At 38.3% G+C, this 12771-nt stretch overlaps 1 protein-coding gene across 1 annotated transcript in view; it reads left to right on the top strand.

Moving 5' to 3' along the window:
- Positions 1 to 12771, top strand: part of LOC126819637 (uncharacterized) — a 123558-nt gene that overhangs the window by 107233 nt on the left and 3554 nt on the right. Inside the window, exons 13-15 of the mRNA XM_056100401.1 lie at positions 3825 to 3998; positions 4749 to 4931; positions 6166 to 6340. Of these exons, the coding sequence (XP_055956376.1) occupies positions 3825 to 3998; positions 4749 to 4931; positions 6166 to 6340 (532 nt within the window). The remainder of the gene's footprint in view (positions 1 to 3824; positions 3999 to 4748; positions 4932 to 6165; positions 6341 to 12771) is intronic.

Here is a 12771-nt window from a genome sequence, read left to right as displayed (position 1 = left end):
ATAGGTTAAACTGTAGATATGAAGACAATGCTGTGGGTCGCGTTCGTAATTTGGAATCCAAAAATCTGAATGTACATAGCGTTCTTTCTTATACTCCCCATTTTAAAAAAATAATCCCACTAAGATTACAAGCATGGTTGCATTCAAAAGCTGGCATGATGTTAAAGATTTATATTCGACAGGGTTCGTCCTTACGATTGGAATAATCCCTGCTATATCACATTACAGGCTTTACTGACAGGAATATAGATGAAAATAAGCCCTGTCGAATCTTGCGTATAAATAGATAATTACTATATGTTTTTTTTTTTGGTGGGGGAGGTCGGGGAGGGGGAGGGCTGCAACTTTCTCAATTGCTGTTACATGACAGTAATCCGTATTCGATACCACTTTCCATCGAATATGTGAATACTTTCATAAGTGGACACACAAAATCTAAGATCTTAATACGTTCTGTTTACACCTAGATGTCTCTCGTTGTTAGGGCTTAACGCCCGCTTCCAGCCAGGGTGATATAAGCACCTAGATTACAATGGCTTTGATTTTATAGTGCCGGTCATTGTGAGTTGCAAATGGAAGGAATCAAATGATACCCATTACATCGTCATTTTGTATCTATTTTTACTTAGTGGTAGAATTGAATAGTAAATGAGATTATAAAAGCCATAGTTTTCAGAAAGTTTCAACAATATTTACACAAATGAATTTCAAGAGGTCTGTTAATTTTTAATATCCACAACAATAAACAAAACGATATAGATTTATTGTGTTAAACTTTGTATTTAGTGGAGATTTATTTACGCCCAGGATTTATTTTAATGGATATTTTTTTCCCTCATATGCATTATTATCAATTACAACCTTATTTTTGTTGCGTCGATGAAATGAACATAAGTGTTGTACTCAATTTACAGAAGCATGTATCTTATAAATGAACTAGCAAACTTGGTTGGTAACATATTATTAAAAGGGATTGCAAGGGGTTACGACAAGCTATACGGATAGGATAAAACGTATAAATGATCATTAACGCTTTTGGGATCTTCGACAGTTTGTAAAAATTGTTGCCAATTTGAGGTGATTTGGCTATACTATGGTTACATTGGATTTTTTTTTACACAGTCTGAGACCAGTCTGTAGAGATATAACGTTCTATTTGTGCGAACGCTTGTTAAAACTGTCTTACTCTAACCCACAGTTTGGATTTTCGGAATTAGATGATATTAATAATAAACTAGTAATTGTATTTAGTACAAAGTAAGGATCGCCCTACCTGCTTCCTTCTCATTATTCACCAAAACATGTTCCTTTATGCTGTATTTCATAAGTTGTATAGATCTGAATAGAAATAAAATGAAATGGTGTTTATCGTCCTACTGTTTTGCTCCGAACTGGGCTAATGAAGTCTGGCATACGCCGTACAGTGTGCTATGAGGGAAATTTTGCCCGGACAGTGGCGCTACGTCCTACTCTTATGTCCAGGGATCTTTTACGTGCACGATAATGTGTACACGGGACATCGGTTTATCGTCCCATCCGAACGAATAGACGACTGTCCTTGTCAAGCCTTCCGTCCTGTATCACTGACAAGGGGGACCCACGCCCGAAAATCTGGACAACTTTCTCGGCCAATGCAGGGATCGAACACCCGAACTCTAGATTAGCGAGCCAGCGTCTTACCCACTTAGCCACCGTGACCCCCAGATCTGAATAGCTGTTACTAGAATAGACGGCACTCGTTCATGGGGCCCGTCATGTTTGTAAATTTCCAATGCCATTAGGTATGTATGATCTTGATTTGGAATTAGTCGACGGCGCGTTCTTCGGAGATATAAATTTTATTAGACCAAGTGTCGGTCCTAACAGTATTGTTAATAAGATACATTTGTATAGTTGATCATATTATAGAAAATTGAAAAATCCTAAAATTACTGTAATTCAGACTCATTATCATTAGATTTTGTTTAGTGCTTTTTATAGATGTATAGAATATATCACATGTTTGATACTAATGTTATTTTTAATAATATTAAATATTACCCCCCTTAATAATGCTACTTTATTCCATAGATAGGGAAGCTAAACCACAGGCTTACGAAATCCGACGCGAAACACAATGCTCTCTAGTCTGGCGTGTATACTGTTTCAGCTTCTCTAATCTTAGGCTTCATTATTGACTGTTGCGATTATTGACTTAAATTATTTGACGTTGGCATATACATCAATAGGATGTCAATATCACTCCAAATAAACTCAGGAATGACTGTTCTTTTTAACATATGTTTGTATTCAAAGCAGGATACAAAGTTTACATCAGCTATGGTATTACAAATATAAAAACAGGTCTAGCTGTAACAAAAAAATAAAATGTCTTTCATTCTCTCAACCTCACTCTGCCCGCTCTAGTCAGAGCGGCTACTGCTGAATACGTTATATCATGTCCTCCTTAAAAAGTACAATGTCCTCCTTAAGAATTGCAATGGCTATCTGATTCGCCAGTTCGTTCGTTCGTTCGTTCTTAAGGCTTTATGTCCTCTTCCACCTTCGGTAGTAGTACCTTGGTCCTTTAACGGCTGCTTCCACTAAAGTGATATCGTAGACAAGAATTAGGAGAGCCGAAGATTCTTCCTATATATTTAGAATATTTACGGTCTTAGGCCATGGAACGGTTTATTTTGAAGTTCTTCTCTTTATTTAATAAAAAAACCCATATTGTTTGGTAGTTGATCTATAGAGACAGCATTTATAAATATGTGTCTCTTCTTTGGATTGGTAGATGTCATCTCTGTAATGATTCGCCAGGCTAGTCATGGTCTTTTACATTCCCTGATAGCTCTTATTAGTTAGCTGATTGTTTAATAATTTAATATTGGATAAATCCCCAAATATATTACAACTTAATAGCGCTTCTTGATGAATAATTCATTAAATGTGCTTTTAAAATATATTTAAATTATTAAAAGTGGCTATTATATATGTGTCAGCTAGAATCATTTGCCTCGATTAATCAGCCTTTATTCACGGTAATTGCTAAATATACATATTGATTTATAAATGTCTAGTAGATTACAATAGAGTCTTTCTAAGTCGTAATTATTTTTTGTCATTAATCTACCTTTATTGTTGACTATGACTTCTAACATTGTGTACCCCGGCTCTAACAATAATTTTCAATAAAGCCCATTCACCATCGTTCATCTCGTTATTTAGGTTGCCTGTTTCAATTTCATGAAAAGTATCGATGTTTTTTTTTTGTTTCTATAAATTTAACAGATGTTTTTTTTATGTATTTAATATATTGTTTCTTTAAGCCCCTTTAAATTAAACAAACAGAATCGCTTGTTTAATTTTTGATATATGTGAGAAAAGTGGGAGGTTTCGGATACAAGAAAGCAGTACATGGCCATAATAGAAACTGTTTTACACTGATTGCAAAGAATAGTCAGGATATCAGGTATACGGATTGGCGGCAGTATCGCTATATGAGAGAAAAGATTTGAAAAGCATGGACAATAACCATATATATTATATATAGCGCACCCTTATCAATAGAGGAGCGGGGCTGTAGGCAGTGAACGTTTACGTCTGGCCTCCCGATCCATTCACTTGATTTGACATTAATTTTGTTGTTTATTTCTTGCAGTGTCTGTGCAGTACAGACCAAACAGAGTAAAATTATAGTTAGTTTTAAAGTTTGTGTGAACGACAATGCAGCTGACGGGCTTATGTTTATTTTAAGAAATAAAACTGAACAAAAGGATGTAGACTAACAGATATTTTTTTCGCGAAGTTCATATTTAAATCTGGCATATCTATGTTTACAGTGCCCATCAACGTGTGGCGAGGGTTTGAAAAAAAGAAAAATCCACTGTGCTGGGGCAGATGGTTCAGCTGTTTCCGAAGATAAATGTGATCGCTTGAACAAACCGGAAGAGTCCAAATCATGTCGAGCTGATACACCCTGTGGTGGTGACTGGTTTACTGGTAATTGGGGAAAGGTAAACAGTTTCAATTGTAAAATAACAATATAACACCCAATGCTTTTGGTTGTGACCTGGGGCCGTAATTCTGATATAAACAGTAAATATGTAAATGTGAGAATGGTATACCTATTCCGAGTATAAAAGGATAGATAACCACATAACTACTTTTTCCAACCAGAACTTCGCTTGAATAATGGTGCAGAACGATTTTGTGGCAGTCTTTCTCTGAGTACGAGTTGTACTCTCAATGCTCCCCCCGAGTTAAGAGTCAGGTCCACTCTACGGTGCCAAAATTCCACTTATTCTCTATCCTCCCTCTTTCCCTTTGCTTCAGATACCTTAAAAATTACCCTGTAGGTAATAATGTAATATTGGCTATTTAGAGCCATAAAAATAGATCCAGTTTAGATTGTCTTAACATTGTTGAAATAGCGTAGAGTTAAGGACAAATTATTATTTAATTGAATGCAGGCCTTTTGTTTATGTACAGTCGCCGACAGTTACACTATACTTTGTGCACATAAAAGAACCCTTGACATTGACATCTGGAAATCTGAGATAAAACGATGTTCATAAATTTTGGACATAACTGTAAAAATAAAATTGCCAGCAAACTTAATCTCTCAATGGCTGAAATATTGTGTTGGCAATCACAATTCCTTTCAGATAGTGGAATAAAATTAGCTTACAGTTAATAGATAAATAAATACAGCTATTTGTCAAGAGTGGGTACACTAGATATCATTAACACTCGCCTTATTTCAGTGTAATGCTACATGTGGATCAGCATATCGATTACGTGAGATAGTTTGTGTAAAAACTTTGCCTGGCGGTGTGACAGCAGTTGTTAGTGAGGGTAACTGTAAAAACGTTGAGAAACCGTCCTCATTAGAAACGTGTGATTTAGAAGACTGCCAACCAGAGTGGTATATTTCAGACTGGTCGGAGGTAAGATATTATGTATATGTAATTCATTAAGTATTGAAACAGTTTTTTTTATGTAATATAACCACATGACTCTTATTGATTAGAAGGATATTTTAATACTGGATAACATATTTACATGTACAATTCTACATATGAACGTCATTGTGGGTTAGATATGATAACGTCTATATAAAGCTGTTCCCTCTAGGTCGCAGAAGACCCAACTCCCGGGGTCGAGGGCAGGCCCTCTCCCGAGATCCGGGACGAATTCCCTCTAGGTCTCTAGAGGTCTCCCTCCCGGTCTCTCTGTCCATTCCTAATTCTCAACTAGGCTTTTTATAATCGTGGAGCAATATCTCTCGCGTCAGCAAGGGCACGCCATAGTTAATAGCATAAGTAATCAGAACAATGAAAACTAATTATTAAGAGTCACACATTTTAGCTCAAGACAAAAGGTGTCGATCATGTTAAACCTAAATCTTATATCATATAGACACTCCGAGTATACAAGTTTGTACAACCCATTACATCTTACATCTTATGTCAACACCCCACACCTGATGCAGATTAAATTTTACAATTAATCTGCCACATGTCCAAAATGAGTTACAAATGAAAAATATAAATTAAAATATGAATTCAAAATACAATATTAAATTTTAGATCCCGAATGATATTGTATTACATGAAAACTATTAACACTAGATAATTGATAAAACATAAATAATGTTTAGTTTAACTGTGCTTCAAATGATAAAAATATATTTTATTAATGATTAAGTTATGGATATCCCTACCGATTGACCAATGCCTAAGAGTGTGGAAATTTATATAATTTATTAGGGGAGATTACAATAATATATTAAGCATTCATATTACTATACCCGCCCAACCGTTCAACGTAGAAGTACTCTTAACCGATGAGCGATTATGGTTCAATTTTATTTCAATAATTCGCTTGTGCGTAGAGATCCTTAGCTGTGCAATCGTAGCATCAAAACCACTGCCACTTGACGCAATGACAGACGTTGCGATTTAGCGCGCACACGTTAAATTATTCGCCCCCCTCTGAATTATAAATAAAGTGTAAGTCCCTACCAATTAAATACGCGATTTTAACGCCAACAAAGCTAGAAAACACACCAGAGTTATACGGAACAAACATGGATTATTCTTATATTCTTCCTAATTTTTTTATTATGAAGTGATTAGACATTGTTTTTAGTCGATTCACCAGAAATTTGAACTATTTCAGTGTTCTAAAACCTGTGATACAGGTGTCAAGACAAGAAAAGTTAAATGTTTAGATGGTAATCAGCAAGTCAGTGCCAATTGTGATACTAGTAAGAAACCACGAATTAGAGATAGCTGTAACTCGAGAAAATGTGCAGAAGATAGTGATACAACACCATCTTTAAAACAAAGCGGAGGTAATCCATATATTAATATCTCATTGCAGACCCAGACCTTTAAATATTTTCAATATAAATTTGATCCCATTGCTCGACATAAGACCTATATGAGTACAACTTCAGGACCCCCCCCCCCCCACCAAAATCGGCTTTGACAAAAACAAAGTTGCAGGCCTCCTGTTTACATACCCATCCGACACCTAAAATCCGCTTTAGAACTTTTCTTCACATTTTTATACGCCCACAATGTTTTGTGAACATTCTACAGACTAAATTTATCATCTGAATGTTTTGAAATTGATATATGTCGTTTGCATTAGTGAGATGAAGATTCCTATTTAATTTCAATAACTTCCGTTAATTACTTCTGGAGTTATGACCCTTGTTTCACTTTGTTGCACATTGTGAACGCTCTAACGACAAAAGTTATCATCCGATCTGTGTGAAATTTATATGTATCATTAAAATTAGTGAAACAAAGAAGCCAATTGAATTTCAGCAATTTCCGTTAATTACGCCTTGAGTTATGACCCTTGTTTCACTTGGATGCACGTTATGAATGCTCTAACGACAAAAGTTATCATCCGATCTGTATGAAATTTATATGCGTCGTTTAAATTAGTAAAACGAAGAAGCCTATTGAATTTCAGCAAATTTCCGTCAATTACTTCTAGAGTTATGGCCCTTGTTTTACTTTGTTGAATCTTGTGAACGTTCGAACGAGTATTTGAATTAGTAAAACGAAAATTACAACAATTTCTGTAGATTACTTTCAGAGTTAAGGCCTTTATTTTAGTTTTTAGAACCATGTGAACCCTCTAACGACTAAAATTACAATGTCATCTGTATGAAATATGCGACAATCCTTGTCGACGGCTCGGACGATGTAGCTGCTGTGGGCGTATGTTTCGTTGCCCGGCAGCCTAACTTTAGAATATACTATTCAAAAAAAGTAGGGGATATTTGATTTTGGGGGCATAATACTAAAATATGCAAATGACTACGAAAAAAGTCACTATAGAACCTAACAGAAGAAACATTTCCAGTTACATGTGACGCCCAAACGCACCAATAGCTACCGCATGGAATGCAGGTGATGCTTGGGATCATCATGGGGGTCCAACCCAAGATTTGCACGACTCTGACTTTGAATGTTACAGTCATTGTGGCATTGAATTCCAGGGTGGAAACATCAGTTAAATTTGTTTTAGTGACCAGAAAACAAATTTTGATATGCGTCGGCTTACCCAAAATGAAAGGTTACGTGCCCTTGGCATGCTACAGATCGGCACAACACAGGCGGTTGTGGCGCGGACGATGAATGTTTCTCAGTCTGTCATAAGCAGGCTATGGTCCAGATACCGTGATACACAATCTGCGCAGGACAGACCACGCTCAGGTCGACCAAGGGCGACAACTCAAGCCCAGGATCGATTTATCCTACCTTGGCCTTGAGAAATCGTGTCATCACAGCAAATCAGATCAGCGCTCGTCTTCAAACAGACACTGGTGTGAGAGTGAGTGGCCAGACGATTCGGAATCGACTGCATAGGGGTCACCTTCGCGCCCGACGTCCTCGCGTGATCCCTTGTTTGAGAGATCATCACATTCAGGCAAGACGTCGTTGGTGTAGGGATCGTCAACACTGGGATAATCGACGCTGGAGCAATGTAATGTTTTCAGATGAGTCAAGGTTCACTGTTGATTTTTTGGACAGACGTAGGAGGGTGTGGCGTCGTCGAAACGAGCGCTTCCAAGACGTTAACGTCATCAGACATGATCGGTTTGGGGGTGGTTCTGTTATGGTGTGGGGAGGCATCACTGTTGCTGGAAGAACGGCTTTACATGTTGTTGCAGGGCGTGTTACAGGCCAGTACTACCGGGACAACATCTTGGCAGTCCATGTTGTGCCCTTCGCACGACGTCATGGCCGCCGTTTCATCTTCCAGGATGACAACGCAAGATGTCACAGGGCCAGGATCGTTACAGGTTACCTCCAACAACAGAACATCACCACAATACCTTGGCCAGCACTGAGTCCCGACCTCTCCCCCATCGAGCATGTCTGGGACATGCTTGGACAGAGGTTACGTCAACGTCAACAACGTCCTGCCAATGTCTAAGAACTTGCTGCTGCGTTGCAACAGGAATGGGACAATCTGGACCAAAATGACCTTAGACGTCTCATTAGGAGTATGCCACGTCGGATCAATGCTTGTTTGGCAAACAGAGGAGGATTTACCCGTTACTGACTTGGTTGTGATGCTGTGGTAACTTTGCTGTTTGACCCCGGGTATCATTTTACCCTTATAATGGCCAGTCTGTGCCTTACTTAGTCTAACGATCATTTGGAATAAATCGATGAATGTGAACTTCATTTCATTTTGTCATTTGTTTCTTCGTCAGTTTCATTAGGTGACTTTAATAACACTTAAAAATCAAATATCCCCTACTTTTTTTGAATAGTATATATTTGTGCATCATAAATGCTTTTCCGGTATTAGACCTTCGAAAAAAATCACTACCATCAGACCTGAGTAAATTCCCACGTGGAGAAATAATTCTAATTGTCAAGACGTCCATAATTGCCCCCCCCCCACCAGCCCCTACCAGCGCACTTTCTAACTGCATGAAATCTCTTGCATAAACTTCACATGCATCAACAGTGACAACTGCCAGATATTTTCAGTGGTGGGTTAAACTCGTCAGGCGTCCCTAGTTTCCCCCAGCTCATTTACTAACAACAAAATGTTCAGGATATTCACATGCATCAAGATCGACCACCGCCAGACATTTTCAGTGGTGGGGTATCTCCGCCGGGTAGGAATGATTTACCCAATATCACCCAATACTAACTAAATACTACCCCATTATTGTGAAATACTAACATAATACTTCGATTATATTGGGCAGTATTGGGTAAATCTTCCTGCCATCCCATGCAGACGTTCCAAATTGCCCCACACCAAAGGCTAAACTAGATGAACCCATTTAGTGACCACACGGAACTTGTTGCAAAATGCTCAGCATAAGAATGACAATGGCCAGACTTTTTTAGTGGTGGGGTTCCCCAGGCAGAAATATAATTGCTCCAAAAGTTAATGTACATTACCACATGACTAACGTATAAAATGTATCTGAAAACCATAAAAATATCCCAACCAATTATAAATAGCCACTCCCAAGCATGTTCCGTCGTGAAGTACAACTGTCATGCGGAGCTTACAATCTGTAAATCTGACCGTTCCTAACAACTATTGTATGACCACGCTCACTGTTACACTTTATCTGATCATGACACTGCAACTCCTGATGACCATAATGATTCTGATCATGAACCATGGACAGAAGAATCCAATTCTGATCCAGGAGAGGACGTCTTGTTAACTGCTTGAATTACCTTATACGGAAAATTTCAGACATGTCACTTATAAATCACAGGTTACTAAGATGTTTGTTTCTGGCGACGTTTCGAAGTGGATTCTCTCGTCGTTATTAAGGAATGAAATACAGTGTATCTTCAAATTATCTGAAATCCAGCTTCACCAGCTCGCCTTCACATTACTTTCTGATACATATAGCGTTCTTCGCAACAGATTGAAACCAATGCCAAACTAAGCTATCAAACCAGTAAGACCAACCAACTAAAACTCAACAACTAAGCACCTGCTAAAAACATCTCAGAATGAATATATTACCAAAACTGTTATCAATCTTAGCCAGCGTACCCTCCTCACGGGTGACTCGATTTCTCTCCTATCACACAAACTCAAGTTTGTACCCAAAACCAAACCGAAGAATCATGATGATTATTTCGCCAGTATTGAGAAGAGACTCAGCACCAGGGGGTATAGTCGACTATCTACGACACCAAATCTGCAATATCATCAACAAATCCCCAAACCAACGCAACAACCACACCAAAGGAGAACATGAAGACCTAAAAAAACTTAAGGAAGACAGGACCATAACCACAGTACCAGTGGACAAAGAGAAGGCAGCTGTAATAATGGATAAACCAGTCCTGTCTACGTCAGCAATGTCAACACCCAATGAACCTACACACGGGTAACGAAAGACCTCATTTCTGCTCATCAAACCAAACACCCTAAACACCCCAAATCCCTTAACTGGTCTGCCACCATCAAAAGTCACCAAAAGTCAAGTTACATGTGTGCTGACGAGACTATGTCTACTACAAAACAGCCCACCTTATTATTATCACTTGACTCCAATAATAAAATTAAGTTCACCATGGGAGCACATAGGAAAGAGACAACAGTCTTCCCTTTCACGATGTCATTGTTCGAGGAAAGAGAGAGAGAGAGAGAAATGGAGTTTAACGTTCACTTGACACAAACTAGGTCATTCTGGGACTAACACATGGTTCAGTTTTATTTCAATAATTCGCTTGCGCGTAGGGGTCTTTAGCAGTGGGAGGAACCTGGGGGACCCGGAGAAAACCCACGAGGCTTGCGCGTAGGGGTCTTTAGCAGTAGGAGGAAACTGGAGAATCAGGAGAAAACCCACGAGGTTGGACAGGCGACCTTACTCCTTGCCACGTACAACCGGGGATTCAGATCTTATGATACAGACTTCAGTTTATAGGACATTACAAACCCAACCACCCGTCCATAAAAAAATTGCCCAAGGTGGAATGCGGGGGATTATTTCTTTGAGTACTATTTATATACCTCCTTACAAAAAAAAGCAATAATCGGATTTTTTCTCCAGTTTGGAGGGTCTCCCTGTGACGCCATTTGCGAAGTGGTTTCCCAATTTACCTGCCGATTCTTCTGCCTTCATGATTAATCAACAAAAATGTGACAACAAGCGGTTGCCCGGCAGGATACGCCCACATTTTTCAAGAGATGGATAGAGAACAAGTTAAAAACAAATGCGATTTTTCGTACAGTCAGGGGCCATAATCCAGAAAGTTATGATCTGAAATGCGCAAATATCAAAAGGGAATGAGATCTTTTGGATATAAAGACATATTTTAAGTTTTTATCAAAATCGGATGGAAACTGTGACCTCTAGAGGGTCTAGAACCTTCGTGTGACATACTTTTACACAATTTGCGTACAAAAAGCGGCCATTTTGTCGGGCAGTTTCATTTCGATTTTCCCGAAATTCGAATTCAACCTTCATTATGGTGGAAAGGTGATATATTTAAACGATTTTTTCAATCGGATAAAAAAATTGTGACCTCTACAGAAGCGACAAGCTCAAAAACAAGAATTTTCGTACAGTCAGGGGCCATAATCCAGGAAGGTACGGTCTGACATGCGCAAATAGCGAAAGGAAGCGAGATCTTTGGGATATAAAGATATATATATAAAAATTGTGACTTCTAGAGTGTCCACAACCTTGGTATTACATACCTTTACACTATTTGCGTTTGGTTAGTTTGTCTGGCAGTGTCAGTCAGATTTTTACGAAATTCGAACTCAACCTTCATAGTCTGGTGGCTCAGTGCGGGGGTGTCCATCAAATGGGCCCAAAACCAGAGTAAAAATTTTGCGTAGAATACGATACCGAGTGGTAATCAGTCCGCCGTTGGGGCGTTTTCAAGATATTCGGGGTCACAGGTCAAATGGGTTCATTTGCACTGAAACTGAATGCGCAGTCATTCTTGTATCATGAAAATAAGCTAAAAATAATCGAAAGTAATCCACTTTCCAAAAACAATGTAAACTTGCTAAATTCACCTTTGTTCTTTGTGACTCCAGAGGTCAAAAGGTCACATTTTCCGTTTTAGCACTAGGAAGATTTAAAGTAATAAATGTCAGCGTAAAATATAAAAACTAAAGCGAAACCTGTTCTAATTAATAATAGGAACATTTAAAATTTATTATTAGGTGGTCTTAGCCCCGAACTTTTACTTTGAAACGTCGAAAATGATCTTGCGTAACAGAACCAAAACGCTTCGGAACCTATTTCAAAAATACGTAAACACTGTTAAATCAGAATCTCTCCGAATTACTTTTAAAACGAATGCTATACATAATGATAATAGTTGTCTAAAAAAAACAATTGAATAGTTGCATGGCTGGACTCCAGCCTGCAGGCCGCGTCACAAAGCCTGCCAAAATTTACCCCGCTAACATTCACCAATGCGACATATATATCCTGTGAACTACTATGTACAATGCATTCGTCCATGTTCTGGCGAAATTCGTAAAAACTCATAAAAATTTGCAAACTTTTAATCTCGTCGTCAGATAGGTGTTTTCCCGTCACAAATTAACGTCGGTTTTCCTAGACTGGGATTCCCGGAATTCCACGCGGCCTGCAGGCTGGAGTCCAACACTGAAACTATTCAATTATTTTTCCAGATAACTAGTATCATTATGCATAACAATCCTTGTGAAAATAAATCGGAGAGATTTCGATTTGAGAGTTTTTACGTATTTTTTAAACAGGTTTCAAAATGTGTTGGTTCTGTT

The sequence above is a fragment of the Patella vulgata genome, chromosome 4, assembly GCF_932274485.2.
Source record: "Patella vulgata chromosome 4, xgPatVulg1.2, whole genome shotgun sequence".
In the NCBI taxonomy this organism is placed as follows: domain Eukaryota; kingdom Metazoa; phylum Mollusca; class Gastropoda; family Patellidae; genus Patella; species Patella vulgata.
Note: the sequence above shows the minus strand (reverse complement) of the source record. Positions and strands in the feature narration are given on the sequence as shown.